The sequence below is a fragment of the Alligator mississippiensis genome, chromosome 7 (genome assembly GCF_030867095.1).
Source record: "Alligator mississippiensis isolate rAllMis1 chromosome 7, rAllMis1, whole genome shotgun sequence".
In the NCBI taxonomy this organism is placed as follows: Eukaryota; Metazoa; Chordata; order Crocodylia; family Alligatoridae; genus Alligator; species Alligator mississippiensis.
The window spans coordinates 14,205,058-14,223,026 of record NC_081830.1 but is presented as its reverse complement, the minus strand read 5'-3'; the positions used below and the strand labels follow the sequence as shown (position 1 = coordinate 14,223,026).

The 17,969-nt window shown below is 42.3% G+C and overlaps 2 protein-coding genes across 2 annotated transcripts; one reads left to right on the top strand and one right to left on the bottom strand.

Moving 5' to 3' along the window:
- The first annotated feature begins 771 nt into the window (after positions 1–771).
- Positions 772–1,733, top strand: LOC132251782 (olfactory receptor 10A4-like). Its single transcript, XM_059731711.1, has 2 exons — positions 772–1,320; positions 1,695–1,733. The coding sequence occupies exons 1-2, from the start codon at positions 772–774 to the stop codon at positions 1,731–1,733; spliced, it is 588 nt and encodes a 195-aa protein (XP_059587694.1).
- Positions 1,734–6,355: 4,622 nt separating this feature from the next.
- Positions 6,356–13,046, bottom strand: LOC132251781 (olfactory receptor 14A16-like). The gene is made up of 2 exons (XM_059731710.1): positions 12,138–13,046; positions 6,356–6,412 (listed from the first exon to the last, which is right to left on the bottom strand). The coding sequence occupies exons 1-2, from the start codon at positions 13,044–13,046 to the stop codon at positions 6,356–6,358; spliced, it is 966 nt and encodes a 321-aa protein (XP_059587693.1).
- Positions 13,047–17,969: the final 4,923 nt, after the last annotated feature.

Below are 17,969 nucleotides of genomic sequence, written 5' to 3'. Positions count from 1 at the left end.
GTGATAGAAGAAAATGGGAAAGATTGCATGTCATATATTGTGCTACACTCTGAGATGAAGATTCCCAGAACAAAATTCTAATTGTTTGCCCCGATGAAGCTAGGAGGGGTGCATGAAGCAGTATTTAGACATACTGTAAAACAGTTCTTACATGTCTGCAAAAGACAATTTTACCCCTTCTTTTCTCACAATGACATAGGTGGGGCAATGGCTTCCATGAAGCTGTTATAGAAATGGATATGATGGACTGTTCACCTCCTAGCTTTAACTTTGGAACACCAACCTAGATGGATCATTTTCAGGGAAGGTTAGTCTCTTAAAAATTCAGCAGAGAGACTGATTCCATGATATTCAAAGGTGTCTGTTTGATTCAGATTATTTTGCAGAGCTGTATGGAATTTCTCTGCTGCCATGGCAGATGCAGAGGTGGGAAATCAAACTTCCATCACTGAATTTATCCTCCTGGGGTTTGAAATATTTCCAGAGTTGCAAATACCTCTCTTCTTGCTGTTTCTTCTGCTCTACATCGCAACCATGGCTGGGAACATCCTCATAATTGTGCTAATTATAGCTGTTCAGCATCTGCACACTCCCATGTACTTCTTTCTGGGGAATTTGTCTTGCTTGGAAACCTGCTATACCTGCACTGTCCTGCCCAGGATGCTGGCCAGCCTCCTCACTGGTGACAAAACCATCTCATTCTCTGGCTGCTTCATCCAATTTTTTTTCTTTGGTATGTTGTTAGTTACAGAGTGTTGTCTTTTATCTGTGATGTCTTATGATCGGCACTTAGCCATATGTAAACCGTTGCATTATGCAGCCCTTATGAGTGACAGATTTTCTTTCAAACTTGCAGCTGGTTCATGGATCAGTGGGTTTATAGTTGTCTCCATTGTGTGTCTCTTCTTGTTGCGATTAACCTTCTGTGGACCCAATCAAGTTGACCATTTCTTTTGTGACTATGTTCCAATAATTAAACTCTCCTGCAGTGACACCTATGAGATTGAACTTGCAGTTCTCAGTCTTGACTGTATATTTGTTTTACCCCCATTCCTTTTGACTCTCATGTCCTATGTCTGCATTATCACCACCATAGTAAGAATCCCTTCCACTACTGGGAGACAAAAGGCCTTTTCCACCTGTTCCTCTCATATTACTGTGGTGACCATTTTCTATGGGGCCCTAATTTTAGTGTACATGTTCCCAAGAACCAGCACCCTTAGAGCCCTGAACAAAGTATTCTCTCTTTCCTACACTGTGCTGACCCCATTGGCCAACCCTCTCATTTACAGCCTGAGAAACAAGGAAGTCAAGGAGGCTGTAAGGAAAGCTGTCTGTGTGTGTATGAATTGGAGAGGAATGCAAACATTGTTAAACTCTATTAGCAGGTTGAAGCAAAATGGAAATAACAGGAATCAGAGCTCTGGAAAATGAATGGCTCCTGGCCCAGGGGTTTTCCAGTGAATTCTAAAAGGAAGAGGAACTTTTGAGAGATTTATTACATTTCACACCTGGTTCTATTGAACGGATTGTCCTGCTACCACAGTGTTCACTTAAAAATTGCTCCAGATAAAAATAGTGAATGGATTTTAAGAGGATAACTTCTCAGTGCTTCAAGCCAGTATACACAGATTGTCTTCAACCAAAGGCTTCCTACGCTTAGGCCCAAATCTGAAGTCTAACTTTCCCTTTAGGTTGCACACAGTGAGGGTGTTATCAAGCTGATGTGGTAAAAACCTAATCTCTTTGACTAATTGTTCACACTTTTGTATCCTATCCCTCAAATGGTTTAGGTTGTCTAAAAGAATGGGCAGAAATGACTTGAACACAAACTTTATTCCATCTGTAACTCGCTTTCAAATTGTTCATTTCTAAATATATATTTCACTTAAGTGAAAGCCAGCCCTGTGTAGGTTTATACTGCACTCTAGTAAATGAACAAGAGATTTAACAGAACAGCTCGTTTTTCCTGCCTGGAAATGAGAATTATACTGCTGAACAAACACAGGAACGAAGGAAGCTGAATTTTCTAATGTTGTGTTGAGATCCTCATAAGAAAAGTGGGAATGATGGGAATGCCTAAATATCCATTATCAATTGGGAATCTGTCTTTGGCAGGCAAGGTGAATCTGCTTTGTGTTATTTGCTTGCTTTTTCTTGCCTTGACTAATAAATTTGTACTTGCATCTTAACACACCCCTAGGAGTATTAATTTCAAATCCTACTGGACATTGCATGTCAAACTAATTTAGGGGCCTTCAAAAGTCCCAGCTTCCAGAGGGAATCCTAACACCCTGTGATTAGAAAGCAAGGACTGTTTTGTGTTGAGGCAGGAACAGGAGACAACAGAAGTCTTGGTTCTCTTCCTGGCTTGGTCACAAACGTTCTCTGGAAATGATCACAAGATCATTGGAGTGACATTGTGCTTGTTTCCTAGTGCTCTCCGTGTCCATTTTTTGACGATGTACAGGGCAATTTTAGCACTTTTTGCGCAGAAAATCCTGTCTTTGAATGCATTTCCCTGTGCATGTGGATGGCTATGCACCACTAAGTGTACACACAGACTGAACGTGCCCACCAGCTGCCAAAGCACGTACCACACATTCCTGATAGATATGTAGCAGTCTTAAGACTCCTAAAATTGAGTCAGCCAAAACCTGTGGCTAATAATTGTAGCCTGAGAAGTGAAAACATGTATTTTGCCCCCAGAGCTAAATAGCTAGGGTACTCCTATGGAAGCTACAGGTCCTGCAAGCCAGGTGCCTGTCATCTAGAACAGTGGTAGCCAGCATTTTCCCCCTGAGTATTGTTTACTAGGGTTTTTAATTGCATTGAGCTCATACATATATGCTAATGTGTCAGCCTCTTGGAATCCAATATGGCTACCATGACAGAAATGATGTGGTTGATCTCAGTTCACACAATGTTGTCTTTGTCATTGGAATAAATTTTCTAACCTATGAGGGGGCTTAAATATTGACCAAAACATGAATTCATGGCAGTCATCTTGAATTCCAATATGGCGGCTATATGCACTACTTGGAAGACTGGCAACATGACTCTTCTGGCATGGGCAGAACATGTCTACCTCAAACACAATGATGGCACCTGTGGCAATGAGTTGTGACTGACAACAGAATCTAGAAAACTTATTGGTCCATTTGTACCCTACTACATGGGAAAGCTGCCCTGAAGCTGCAAAACCTGTCATTTCCAAGGTCCCTGGCCCTGGTGCAGGCTGCAGGGACAGACTGGGCCAGAACTGTGAATCCTGATGGACAAAGTTGCTGAGCAGCACTCAAAGCAAGCAGGTACAAAATTTCTAAAGAATTCATACCTGGCAGGAAAAATAGGAATCTGGGGAAGAGGGTCATGGACAGCTCATAAAAGCAAATTCATTTCTTTGAAACATCTGAGGGCCCTGGTACACATTACATATATTATGCAATTAACTGGCTAATTTCTCAGTAAAATTTAGGCCAGCCACATGTGCAGTGTAATTATTACACAATAAAAATGATTGCCAAGCTATAAAAAGAGCCAAACAGCTACAAAATTCATGTTTGAAAATGTGTAAAAACTCTATAGCTGGTTTTTATCCAGTTTTTTCAACATGTAGCAGGGCCTTATGTTTTCAACAAACCATTGTTTCCCAATGAAAACCCCTAGCAGTTTTATTAAAAATGCATTCTAAGTAAATCTGATTACTCTTTCAACATATTGGAGAGCGTCCATTGGAGGGAAATGAAAATGGGTAGTGGGGCACATGACTTCTGAAGAGAGGCTGAGGACACTGGGCTTATTTAGTCTGGAGAAGAGGAGACTGAAGAGGAATGTAATAGCAGCCTTTAACTACCTAAAGCAGGTTTCCAAAGAGGATGGAGCTGGACTGTTCCGGGTGGTGGCAGATGATAGAACAAAGAGCAGTGGTCTCAAGTTGCACCAGGAGATGTTTAAATGAGATATTAACAAGAGCTTTCACACAAGGAGGACAGTAAATCACTGGAACGGATTACCAAGAGAGGTAGTGGAATTACCATGCTTGAAGGTTTTTAAGACCAGGCTAGATAAATCCTCAGCTTGGATGATCTAGTTGGGGCTGGTCATGCTTTGAACAGGGGGTTGGACTAGATGTGATCTCCTGAGGTCCTTTCCAATCCTCATTGCCTATGATCCTATTTGACAACAGTATATTTCTCTACCACAAAAGCATTTAGCGTCTGGGGTTAAATACAATGTCTTAAAATCTAGTCCCTATCTTCTAAAAATGGGCAATAACCTTTGACCTTTGTAACACTGCCTCTGAATCCTAGATAACAACATGCCCAACTTTGCCTTGAGCATGAGGCTATTCGGAAATTGGTGAAACAGAGATCAGATAGGAGCCATCTTCATTGTGCTCCAATACCAGTTTTCATTGGCTGGAACCCAAGAAGAATCTCAGACATTATTTGGGAGGGGGAAGTACCCCTGAGGAATATACCAATTAGATGATGCAAACAGATGTGTCTATACACAGCTAATAATGCTTACTGCAGAACAAAGAAAGCAAATCAACAGCTGGTTGGGGAAAAGAGCTGATATAAAGCAAAAGACCACAGCATTGCCAGCGACAGTGACATTCAATCTTGATAGCTTAGGAGCCACATGCACCTCAGAGTGAATTGTGACAAACACACTTAAGCTGAAAAGAAAAGAAAAATATTTCAGCCCATCAATTGTTTGTACTGCTCTTAATAAAGACAGCACATGTGTTGTGTACTTATAATTGCAGGGAGGGAACCAACATGTGCAGTAAAAGAGCTTTGATAGCTTATTTCTAAGAAGAGCACTAGACTAGGGAAAATTTTCAGAGAAGTTGAGAGGATGAAGAGGATTGAGAACACTGAGGCACCGGTAAACTGTATGCATGAGAGTGTCCTTGATGAAACTGCCATTCAGCTTATCTGAAGATGATGCAGAAAACATTTCAGCCCATGAGAAGGAGAAATGTTTTTTTAAATTTCTGAAGGCATGGCGTTTCCTGATCACCCAGCGATAAAGGTTAGTTATTAATCTGTTTCCTATTCTGTATGCCCAGACATTCCCAGATGCTCTCTTTCTGTAATTCCACGTCATCTGCATCTATGCATATCTTTATCTCACAATGTATTTACATCTTCTTTGCCTACTCTCTATGCAACATCTGATGTGGTTGCTTCTTATGGGATGCTGAAGTTTGGAATATTACTTCAATATCAGAAAAACATATAAAAATGTTGGTGCTAAAATTTGGAGTGGTAGAGAATCGTGGGGGCAATTCAGAGTGAATTGGATTCTTTGGGAACCTAGGCACAAAAGTACATGAGACTCACAACTGAGAGAAAAAAGAGAAAGAGAATTTACCATAAATAAGCAGACAGACAGAAAGAGCTGACACAATGAATAAAGACCGACAACATTGTTATAAGAATTTCTCTCTGACATGCACAAGTAGCTAGTTTAAAATATTTCTGTCTGCTTCACAGGGAATTCAATAATGTTGTGTTATGGCTTCATTACACAGCTATTCTAAAGGGTCAAAAATGTCTTTGATCTACATCATTTGTACAAACTTCTAAATTACAATAATGTGTGCATGCAACTTGTGTTATTGCCATTTTATTTGGGTTTTTTTCATTTTTCTTATTTCAGAATCCATATTCACACAAAAGAAGTCAGCTACTCATTGTGTGGCTTACATAACTTAACTTCTCTTGTTGTTGTTGTTGTAGTATCATAGAAGATGAGGGTTGGAAGGGAGCTCAGGAGGTCATCTACTCCAAACCCCTGCTCAAAGCAGGACCATCCCCAACTATATCCATCCCACCCAAGGCTTTGTCTAGCCAAGTCTTAAAAAGGAGATTCCACCACCTCTCTGGGTAACCTGTTCTAGTGCTTTACTACCCTCCTAATGAGAAAGTTTTTCCTAATATCCAACCTTTACTTCCCTTGCTGCAACTTGAGCCCATTCCTCCTTGTCCTGTCATCTGCCCCCACTGAGAAGAGTCCAGCCCTATCCTCTTTGGAACTACCCTTCAGGTAGTTGAACGCTGTTCTTAAATCCCCCTACTCTCCTCTTCTCCAGAATAAATACACCCAGTTCCCACAGCTTCAACTCCTAAGTCAATAATAATAATAATACTTATTATTGTTTCTAATAGGCAGCTAGAAATGAATAATGGTGGACCCTGGGATTGAAAATGAAACAGTTGTGGACATATTAGTACTTCTGGGTTTTGAGGATCATCAAGAACTGCAGATTTTCCTCTTTCCACTCTTCTTAACATTGTACCTAGCAAGCATGGTGGGGAATATCCTCATTATAACTATTGTCTCAGCTGACCGCAACCTTCGCACACCTATGTACTTCTTCCTGGGTAACCTGTCCTTTCTGGAGGTCTTGTATTCATCAAACATAACCCCCAGGATGCTTATGGACCTACTAAGACATGATAAATACATTTCCTTTGGAGGCTGTATCCTGCAGTTATATATATTCTGTGCATTGGGAACTGTTGAGTGTTTTCTACTGATGTTAATGTCTTATGATCGGTACTTGGCTATCTGCAACCCTTTGCACTATGCAGACTTAATGAATTGGACTCTGTCGGTTAAGCTAGCAGTTGGCACGTGGGTGTGGGGTTTGCTGCTGGCTCCTGGGTTGCTACTTATTTTGGGAAAATCCTTAACTCTTTGTGGCCCAAATGAAATCAATCATTATTTCTGTGACTTGACACCCTTGCTAAAACTGTCGTGCTCTGACACGTTTATGGTGGAGGTAGCGATTTTTGTCTCAGCCGGTGTTGTGTCGCTGATCCCATTTCTCTTAACCATCACATCCTACATTCATATCCTCCTGATTGTCATCAAACTCCCATCAAAGAGTGGGAAGCGCAAAGCATTTTCTACCTGCAGCTCTCACCTCATTGTAGTCACAGCTTTCTACGGGACTCTGACCATAACATACGGTGCATCCACAAGAACCCAGACAGTTGATCTCAACAAGATCCTTTCCTTGATGTATACTGTTGTGACTCCGCTCTTCAATCCCATAGTGTACAGCTTGAGGAACAATGATGTTAAAGAAGCCCTGAAGCGATTTCTTAGCAAAGTTATCCATTGGCAAAATTAATCAAATATTTGCCACTAGATTTTTTTTTTGCCAAGTTTCTGAGCATTCTTCTTGAAAACTAAAATTTTCTGGACAAAATTCCGTTTTGTTTAAAAAGTAAATTTCTGTTAAAAGAGCATTTCAGCCTAAAATTATTTTTTATAGCTGTTCAGGAACCTTGTTTTGCTTTGTGTTGGGGTCATAAAAACACTTTTAGGGTTCTATATAATTGCCTACAGCTGGTCAAAAAAAATCTGACAGAACAGCTTTTCACCCAAAAGGGGTTAATTGATTAAATAAAAACATTTTGTAGTATCAGTTTGATTTGATTGAAATTTTCAATGGCAAGTATGTATCAAAGCCCTTCATTTAGAGTCATTTTGTTCCAACTTTATGTTATGTGGTGATGTGTTGTGTTATCAGAACAGTATATTTGAAACAAAGTGCTTCATCCTTGTTGAAAAAAAAGTGTTTCACCATTTCTGAAATATTTTCTCCAGAAACTTGGTTCCACCAGAATATTGTTTTCTATGTCTAATTTTTATTCCAATTCAGAACAAAAAAAAAGTTTCTAAATATCAGAATTCCCTGCAGAATAGAAAGGTGATGTTTAACCTGCTCTAGAGTTTACTCTAATGATCTGTAGAAATGAATCATAGAACCACAGGGCTGGAAGGGACCTCAAGGGTCCTCTGGTCCAACCCCCTGCATGGATGCCAGAATGCTGCTCTTCACAGAAAATAATATTCCTTCTGTGGCATTCCTAAACCACCATATAGAATGATATCTTATTATATTCGATTCAGTACCTGGCAATACTATGCCAGATGTAGAGTGATGGAAATACTAAGATGGATGTGGAGTGTATTGCAAAACAGAAACATTGCAAGACACATTTTTGTATAGTTCAGTAAAGAAAAATAATTTCTGCTACAAAAAAAAGGTTTGTGAAAATCTGAGTACGTCTAATTCTGTTTTATTAATGGGACTCATGTAAGAGTAGGTTGTTTTTTTCCCAAAGCAAAGCTTTGCAAAATCATTAATGGAAGAGCTACCTAATTCCTCTTGACATTCAATGTTCTTTGTGCTTTCAAGTATCTTAGGCAGTAACTCTGCTTCTTTGTGATAAGCACTGTGCTCTCTCTCTCTCTCTTTTATGTAAAAATATTACTTTTGTTATCTGTCTTTTGTCTTACCTAATCTAAATTAAAAGCCATTTTCCACTGATAGTGTGGGGCTTTTAATTGTTTCTGGTGTGTATGAGTGAGTGTGGGGAGGGAGGTGAAATGTTGGGGGAAATGCACATGGTTCAGTCTTTAGGTTGAGCTGATCCAAAAGCAATTGCATGAGGTTTTCAAATCCATAGATATCTGTGCAGCTCTGAGGCTTCACAAGATAACCAAGTTCATCCTTTCACTGAAGGCAGAATCATCCCTATCTAAACACCTTGCACAAGTGCTTATCATTTTTTTTCTTAACGTTTTAGGAATAAACCCTCACACCTACCTACCAAGCATAAGACCTGAAATATCAAACACCCTTTAATTTGCCACAAGCAAAGCTGGGGAGTGAGTGTGCTATCAATTAAGAGCTACTGCAGGAGTGAAAAAATAATTTGTTAAAATATGCTCAAGAGATCCAAAGAAGAGGACCACACCACCTAGTACAGAAGAAGGCAAAACCCCTCATCAAACATGAAAAAAGCTGACCATGGGGTAAAATTCCTTCCTGACCCTCTTCCCTTTCCCGACCTCCTTTGTAAGATGTGAAGCCAATAACTGTACACAATACTCTAGGTCTGGCAGAGCCAGTGTGGAGTGGAAAGATATCATCATCTCTTGTATCTTGAGCCTAAAACTCTTGTTGATATAGCCCCAAATTACAAGTACTTTTTTGTGTGCATCACATTACTCACACATGATGTGTCTGTGATCCACTAAAACCACCTGATTCATCTCAGCAAAGCTGCTACCCAGGCTGTTGTCTCCTGTTCTGTATTTTGCATTTTATGTTTCTTTCTTAGATGCAGCACCTTATGTAGCTCTGCTCTTAACTTTATTCTACTGTCTCTAGCCCAGCTCCCAAACCTATTTTTGGTGGTGTCTCAGGGCCTCCATAAATAAAACTCTAAACACTAGAGTAGGAAAGAGCCCTCCCAGGCTGGCAGGCACAGCTTATATAGAAAACACAAAGTAAAACTCTACCTGCATTGGTGTGAGCTGATTCAACAGAAAGTACCAGAAAGTAACTTAAGATTCACACATGCAGATTCATCACATTCACATAGCTCACATGATCGAGATCCTTTTTAATTTCAGTTCTATCTTTGGATGAGTTTGCAATCCTTCCCAGCTTCCTGTCATCTCCAATCTTGATCTGGAAGCTTTCTCCTCCAGCTTGTAAATCACTAATAAACATGTTAAACACTACTGAGCCCAGGACAGATTCCTGTGAGATCCCACTTGAAACCTTCTGCCACTCAAAAATTAATCCATTTATCATTAGATGTTGTGAACAGTTATTGAACCAATTACTGACTTCTAGTAATTTTATGATAAAGTCATGTGGGATTACATCTGTAGCCTTACTAAAGTCCAAATAGACTATATTCACTGCATTCACTGGTGGTAGTTTGGTCATGCTACTTTTCCAGTCTGTTCTGTAGCTCAAGGGTCTGCATGCTGAGCGTACAAGAATATGAGTTCAAGACTGGGTGTAAGCCACTAAATGTGAACCTGGGCACCAAGACTTTAAGGAAACTTTGGATTGCAGAGCTGCTGGCCACTACCTTTGAAAACTTGTGGTAACTGGGAGAGATCCTGGACAACTAGAAAAGGGCAAATCTAGTGCCCATCCAGGGATCCACTTGGCAGCCTTATCTCAGTCCCTGGAAAAATCATGGAAGCGGTCCGCAAGGAATCAATTTCTAAGCAGTTGGAGGAGAAGATGGTGACTGATTAGGAACAGTCAGCATGGATTCACCAAGGGCAAGTCATACCTGACCGCCTTCTATGACAAGATGACTGGCTCTGTGGATATAGGGTGAACAGTAGATATGATATACCTTGACTCAAGACAAGCCTTTTGATATGGTCTCCCACACCATTTTCACAGGCAAGCTAAGGAAGTATGGATTGGATAAATGGTCTGTAAGGCAGATAGAAAACTGGCTGGATAATTGGGTTCAAAGGATAGTAATCAATGGTTTGATGTGTAGTTGAGAGCTGGTATCAAGTGGAGTATTCCAGGGGTTGGTCCTGGGGCTGATTTTATTCAATATCTTCATCCATGACCTAGAAGATGGCATAGAGCATGCCCACAGCAAGTTTGCAGATGCCATCAAGCTGTGGGAAGTAGTAGATACACTAAAAGGTAGGGCTAGGATTCAGAGTGACCTAGACAAATTGGAGGATTGGACCAAAAGAAAACTCATGAGGTTCTACCTTGGGGGTCTTCAAGAGGAGACTGGACAAGCACCTAGCTGGGGTCGTCTGACCCCGGTGCTTTTTCCTGCCCAGGGCAGGGGGTCGGACTTGATGATCTACCAAGGTCCCTTCCGACCCTAACATCTATGAATCTATGAATAAGGACAAGTGCAAAGTCCTGCACTTAGGACAGAACAATCCCATGCACCAGTATATGCTGGGGACCGACTGGCTGGGCAGCAGCTCTGCAGAACAGGATTTGGGGCTACAGTGGACAATAAGCTGAATATGAGCCAGCAGTGTGCCCTTGTTGCCAAGAAGGCTAACAGCATACTGGACCACGTTGGTAGGTGTGTTGCCAGTAGGTCAACAGGAGTGATATTTCCCCTCTATTCAGCACCAGTGAGGCCAAATGTGGGGTACTGTGTCCAGTTTGTGTCCCCTGCCCCTACAGAAAGGATGTGGACAAATTGGAGAGAGTCCAGCAGAGGGCAACAAAAATGGTGAGGGAGACTAGGGCACATGACTTCTAAGGAGAGGCTAAAGGAACTGGACTTATTTAGTCTGGAGCAGAGAAGACTGACAGGGGATTTAATAGCAGCCTTTAACTCCCTGCAGGGTGGTACCAAAGAGGATGCAGCTGGGCTGTTCTCAGTGGTGATAGATGACAGAACATGTTAAAAGTGATTAAAAAAAAGACCCTTAGTCTTAATTGGACACACTCAATTTTAATTTTAATAACTCAATAATATCAGCATTGAATAAAATATTCTCTCTCTTGGGATTCCCCATTTAAAAAGAAAAACCATGATATAAGGAAATACTAACTGAGAAATCATGCAGATGGGCATCTAAGCAAACATTCCTAATTTCCTCACCACCACCCCGCCCCACCCCCCATGCATCCATCTGCCCAAGTACTTCCAAATACCTATCCTGAAGAAAAAAAGCCCACTGACTGACTGATGGGAAGTATGCTTTTAAGAAACACAGGTAAGCTCTCATCCCACAGAACACCTTTGATTCCCGAAATCCACTACAGACTTGTCTCTGCTATTGATTTGACAAGGAAGGTAATGAATTGCCACAGTGACCCAGTTCCAGTAGCAAAATAGCACGTAAGGAAGCTTTGTGCCTAGCATCCCATCCAGCAAACTTTGAGCATGAAGGACTATTAACCAAGTTCACATTCATAGGTGACCTGAATTAGCAGGGGCATTAGCACAGGGGAAGAGCAAGGTTAATCTTAACTTGCTGGAGCTGTAGCAACATACCTTGAGCACTTTCACACCAAGCTCCTTTGAGATGGGAAAGATGGTAGCATCAACTTCTAAGTATAGGAAGTCTAATTGCAATTAAGATGATTTCAGTCTAGAGGAACTTTACTTACATCAGTGAAGATGGTGTGGATTGCACCCTGCTTTACTGTGGTGAACATATCTATCAGTTATACTACACACACACACATGCACACACACGCACACACACACACACACATATCTCAATGGAGAAAAAAAATAATTAAATAACACTTATGAGAAAAAGATGGACACTTGCTTCCCAGTGAATATTTTACAGACAATCACTTTCCCGAGGCCAGCTTTGATCTCCTTATTCCTCATGCTGTAAATGACAGGGTTGACCACTGGCGGCAATATGACATAAAGGACAGATTCTATGAGATCCAGAATGGATGGGGTGCTGGAAGTTGGTTTCAAGTAAGCTGAAATGCCAGTGAGAAGAAACAAGGAGACCACAATGAGGTGAGGAACACAGGTGGAGAAGGCTTTATGCTGGCCCTGCTCTGAAGGGATTCTTAGTACTGCAGTAAAGATCTGAACATACGAAACAACGATGAAAACAAAACAGCTTAAATATAAACAGACACTAAAGGCAAGTATCCCTGCCTCACTGAGATAGGAGTCAGAGCAGTAAAGCTGGAGCATCTGGGGAACATCACAGAAAAACTTGCTGACCATTTTGGAGTGGCAGAAAGGTAACCGAAAAGTGTTACCAGTGTGCAGTGCAGAGTAGGGAATGGCACTGACCCATGCACTGACTGCCATCTGGACACAAGCTCTCCTGTTCATGATGGTCTCATAGTGCAGTGGTTTGCAGATGGCAATGTATCGATCATAAGCCATGACGGTGAGGAAGGCAAAGTTGGCTGTAGCAAAGAAAAAGAAGAGGAAAACTTGGGCAACACATCCAGCATAGGAAATCAACCTGGTGTTCCACAGGGAATTGCCCATGGATTTGGGGACAGTCACAGAGATAGTTCCCAAGTCGAGGATGGACAAATTCATGAGGAAGAAGTACATGGGAGTGTGAAGGTGGTGGTCGAGGGCTACCACCATGATAACGAGGAGATTCCCTATCAGAGCTGCCAGGTACGCTGCTAGAAAGATGGCAAAGTGTAAAAGCTGCAGCTCCCGGCTGTCAGAAAATTCCTGGAGGAGGAACTCGGTTACAGTGGTTTGGTTGGACATTGCCTTCTTCAAACCATTGTATGTTGCCTGTGGACAGAACAAAAAGCTCAGCAATCAGTATCAGAATGGCTCTGATTCTCCTGTCAAAAACATCTCACACGCTCACTTTCAAATACACACAGGATCAACTGGAGCCAAATCTTTAGTCTACGGGAAAAGTTTGGTTTTGAAGGAATATTTTGATTTGGATACAAAACTGAGCAACAGCGTTATTCAGCAGGCACTATGAGACAGATGACATTCTTGGTATCATCTAGGAGGTGTAAACTCACTACGCTTTCAAAATTCGTGTTGTATTCAGGTTCATTATGAAACTACTGTTACATGGTAGATCTTTTGTAGAGTTCACAGGGCTGAGTCAGCTGCAGCATCTGTCCCAAAACTCGGCTGGAAAAAATAAGAGCAAATACAACCTTTAGGTTTAAAACTTTAGGTAAAAAAGGTCCCAACCCCACTGTGAAAAAAACCATACAGCACATCTAGCAAACAGTGACAGTAATGTTTCAACATGGCATCGCTCCATCTTCCCGAGGATATACCACACAGGACCTGCTTGTAAGAAATAACTCCACACCAAAGGTTTGCACGCAGACTGACTGCCACCTGGTTGCAAACTAGCATATGGGGCTGCATAAGAGCTGGATTGTCATCTCTATGTGAAAAGGAGGTACTACTATCACTCGGATACTTCTGCTCTGTATAACCAAGCTGTCACTTTGCCACCAGGACCAAAAGCAGGATTTTGGAGGGAGTCTGCCTTACTCCGGTGATTGCTACACAGCAGTTGGGTTTAGCCTGCAGTAACGGGGCCAAAACCACAGAATCCCAGCCTCACTGACTTTCTTTATGCCCTTCGTTTCCAGTTCTGTGTATTCAGACTTGAAGCAACTTACCATGCTGGTCTTTGTCGGGGTTTCCACAAGCTTCTGTTGCATTTGGTCCTCTGCTGTCAGTATTCGCTGCTCATTACCCAGCTCTCAATCTATCTAGTCTCTCTTGCCTCTGCCACTATAGCTTCTAGATAATAAAGACATGGATGATTTGATTCAAATCTATTTCTGTCTACAGATGAACTGGCTGTAGCTGCCTCTGAGTCTCCTGTACTGAAAGGGCAGAAGATGCAGTAAGGTGATTTATCTGTGTCACTCTCCTAAGGGCTTGTGGGACTCACTCCCTAGAGCTCTTCATTGCTCAGAAGCAGGGGTCTCAAAGTAAACACTCCTGATTTAATGGTTTTTAAAGTCAGAATGACCATCCTGGGTCTGTAGTTTGACCTACTGTAAGGCACAGGTCATAAGTTTCATCCAGGGTTCCCTGGCTCCTAGCTCAATATAAGTTTGGGGACATATTGACAAAGGTTTTTAGGCACCCACAGATGCTGAGAGATGTTCAGTTGAATGTAGAAAGCTCCATGAGCTGGTTGGCTACTTCCTTTTGTTTATGTGGTGCTTAAAATCACAATAGCTGCTTACCTAAATCTTTAGATATCTCAATGCCTATGGAAACCTGGTCCTGAATCTATGGCATCCTTTATACCCTAAGGGGCAAACTGCCATGACTCAGATTGCAACCACTATGGGGTAAAACAATGCACAGAGGTAGTTATCACAAACTAGGGAAATCTCCTCCTCCTCTACTTCTGGGAGACTTATTTTTCCTATACCTTTAGGTTCCTTGAAAATCATAGTCTAACTTGACAGCAAGACCAACCAGGCACCAGGTACTGGACAGAAGAAGCTAAAATGATTAGGGCTTGTGAGATCTAAACCCAATGCTATAATGAAGGCCAGATAAAGTTTGCCTACAAGGATTCCTAAGCACCCAAAATGCACCTTCTGTACATGTTCAGAAGCAATGAAATTCAATCACCTAACTGCATGTTTCCTTTCTAGGCTCCACTGTAATCCATGTTAATGCTGGGAGGGTGCCTCATCCTGTGGAGGAATCTCATCCTGTAGTTGCTCTCCAAGCATGGCTAAGTCACACAGACAGCTGTGAGCTTAGTGTACCAACTTTTAGCACAAAGGATTAGTGGTTGGAGCACTCACCCACCAAGTGGGAGACCTGAGTGTCAGGCCCTTCTGCAGCAGTGTCTATTGAGTCTGCTGAGCGCTGGAGTCAATTGTTTCGGGACGGAGGAATCGAGGAAAGGAAGGATCCTGAGGAAAGAAAGGAGGGGGAGCAGCAGGGTAAGGACTCTGGACTTCAGAAAAGCAGACTTGGACTCCCTCGGGGAACTAAGGGGCCGAATCCTCTGGGAAGCCATGGGTCCTCCTGGACTCAATTGCATTTTAAAGAAACCTTAGTGAGAGAGCAAGAACAAAGTATCCCGGTGCACAGGAAGACTAGCAAGTACAGCAGAAGACCAGCTTGGCTTAGCAAGAAACTTCAGTGAGACAAAACACAAAAAGGAAGGGTATAAGAAGGGGAAACTTGAACAAACAACTAGGGAGGAGTATATTATATATTATATATTGCTTGGACATGCAGAGATGAAATCAGAAAAGTCAAAACACAACTGGAACTGCAGCTAGCAAGGGATGTGACGGTTAACTAGAAGGGTTTCTACAAGTATGTTGGCAACACCAGGAAGATAAGGGAAAGGGTGGGTTCTTTACTGAATGGGGAAGGCAACCTAGTGACAGAAAATGCAGGAAAGGCTGAAGTGCTCAATGCCTTTTTCACATCTGCCTTCAAAGGAGAGGTCAACTGCCAGACGACTGCACCTGGCAGTACAATTTGGGGAGGAGGAGAGCAGGCAGCAATGGTGAAATAACAGGTTAGGGACTATTTAGAAAAACTGGATGTGTACAAGTCCATGGGGCCCAATGAAATGTACCCAAGGGTGCTCAGAGAGTTGGCCAAAGTGACTGCAGAACCACTGGGCATTATCTTTGAAAACTCATGGTGATCGAGGGAGGTCCAGAAAAGGACAAATATAGTGCCCATCTTTAAGAAAAAGGAGGAAAAGCATCTGAGGAACTACAGACCAGTCAGCCTGACCTCAGTCCCTGGAAAAATCATGATATTCTCAAGAAGGGGAGGAGGGAGGAACCGGGAAACTATAGGCCAGTTGGTCTCACCTCTATCCTTGGGAAAACTCTGGAAAAAATAATTAAGGATCGCATTTGTGGAAGCCCAGCAGGGAAAATAATTCTGAAAGGAAATCAGCACGGTGCTCTGTTTACCAGGGCACCCCCTGGAGCAACTAGAACCAGCGGCCACAAATTGATGGAGAGATTTAGGTTGGACATTAGAAGGAACTTCTTCACAATAACGGTTGCCAGAATCTGGAATAGGTTTCCAAGGGAGGTGATGCTCTCCACTACCTTGGGGGTCTTCAAGAGGGGACTGGACAACCACCTAGCTGGGGTCAACTGACCCCAGCGCTCTTTCCTGCCCTGGGTTCGGACTCAACGATCTACTGAGGTCCCTTCGAGCCCTAATATCTATGAATCTATGAATAGGGGGTAAGGAAGCTGAGAAGCAGGAGAGTGGCAGTGGGGAGGGATAGGAGGGAAGTTGGGGAAGAAATACACAATGTTGCTGGTGTTCATGGAGATTGTGAATGCAGGATGGGCAGTTAGTTTGGGTTCGGAGTGGGGGCACTCTCCTTGCTCTCCTTGAGCACACCCACTGGATTCAATTCCCCCAAAGGACTAGTCACCCCTCCAGCATTTATCTAGATTATAGGTGAACCTAAAAGGGAAACAGGCTCCTAGGTGATTAAATTGCATTGCTTCCAAAGGTGTACAGAAGCTAAATCTTAGGTGCTTAGGAATCATTGAGGGGAAACTTTACCTGGCCTTCATTGCAGCATTTGACTTGGATCTCACTTAGACCTAGTCATCTTAACTTCTTCTCTCAGTGCCTGGTGCCTGGCTGCTCTTGCTATCATGTCTGACTGTGATTTTCAAGGATTCTATAAGAACAGGAAATTAAAGAAGTGTCCCTGAAATAAATAAGGGGGAAGACTTGCTACTTCATGATAACTTGGTGCAGGTTTGGTACAACCTGACTCATGGCAGTTTGCCCCTTGTTGAGAGAGAGTATAACTGATGCCATAAATTCAGGATCGGGTATCATAGGCACTGAGATTCTTAAAGATTTAGGTAAGCAGCTCATGGGATTTAAAACAGCTCCTAAGCGAAGGGAACCAGCCAAACAGTTTACGTAGCTTGCTAAATTCAACTGAGCATCTGTCTGTATGTGGGTGCGAAAAATCCATTATCGATCCGTCCCACAGGATACATAGAAGCAGGGAGCCCTGGGTGAAACCTATGTCCTGTGCCTTACAGTAGATCAAACAACAGATTCACATTTGTCTCTTTATCTTTAAAAACAATTAATTCAAGGGTGTTTGCCTCTGGGCCTCTGCTTTGGAGCTATCCAGAGCTCTAGGGAATGAGTCTCACAAGCCCTTAGAAGAGGGACACAGATAAAGCACCTTACTGCAGCTTTTGTTCTTTCATGCCAGGGATGCTCAGAGGCAGTGACACCCAGTTCATCTGTACACAGAAATAGGCTTGAATCAAATATCAGTGCCTGTCTTCTAGTAACACAGTGGCAGAAGAAAGAGTATTTAAGTAGGTTCAGAGCTGTGTACTGAGCAAAGGATCCTGTCAGCGAAGGATCAAATGCAACAGAAGCTTGTGGAAAAAACCCACAAACAGCATGGTAAACTGCTTCAAGTCTGAATGCATAGAATGGGAAGTTAGGGACAGAAAGAAAGTCAATGAGATTGGGATTATGTGTCTGGCCAGGTTGCTGCAAGCGGAAACCAAATGCTGTGCATAAATGAGAAGAGCATTGAAGTAGTAAGGTAGACTCCCTCCCAAATTCAGCTTTTGGTGCAGGAGACAGAGTGGTTATAAAGAGCAGAAGTATCAGAGAGATAGTAGTATATCTGCTTTTTACATAGAG

Coding starts and splice junctions, on each gene's coding strand:
- LOC132251782 (XM_059731711.1), top strand. CDS start 772: ATGTCTTATGATCGGCACTTAGCCATATGTAAACCGTTGCATTATGCA. Junction 1,321..1,694: donor ACAAGGAAGTCAAGGAGGCT/GTAAGGAAAGCT, acceptor CTTTCCCTTTAG/GTTGCACACAGTGAGGGTGT.
- LOC132251781 (XM_059731710.1), bottom strand. CDS start 13,046: ATGTCCAACCAAACCACTGTAACCGAGTTCCTCCTCCAGGAATTTTCT. Junction 6,413..12,137: donor CTGGCCTCGGGAAAGTGATT/GTCTGTAAAATA, acceptor CAAGACCTCCAG/AAAGGACAGGTTACCCAGGA.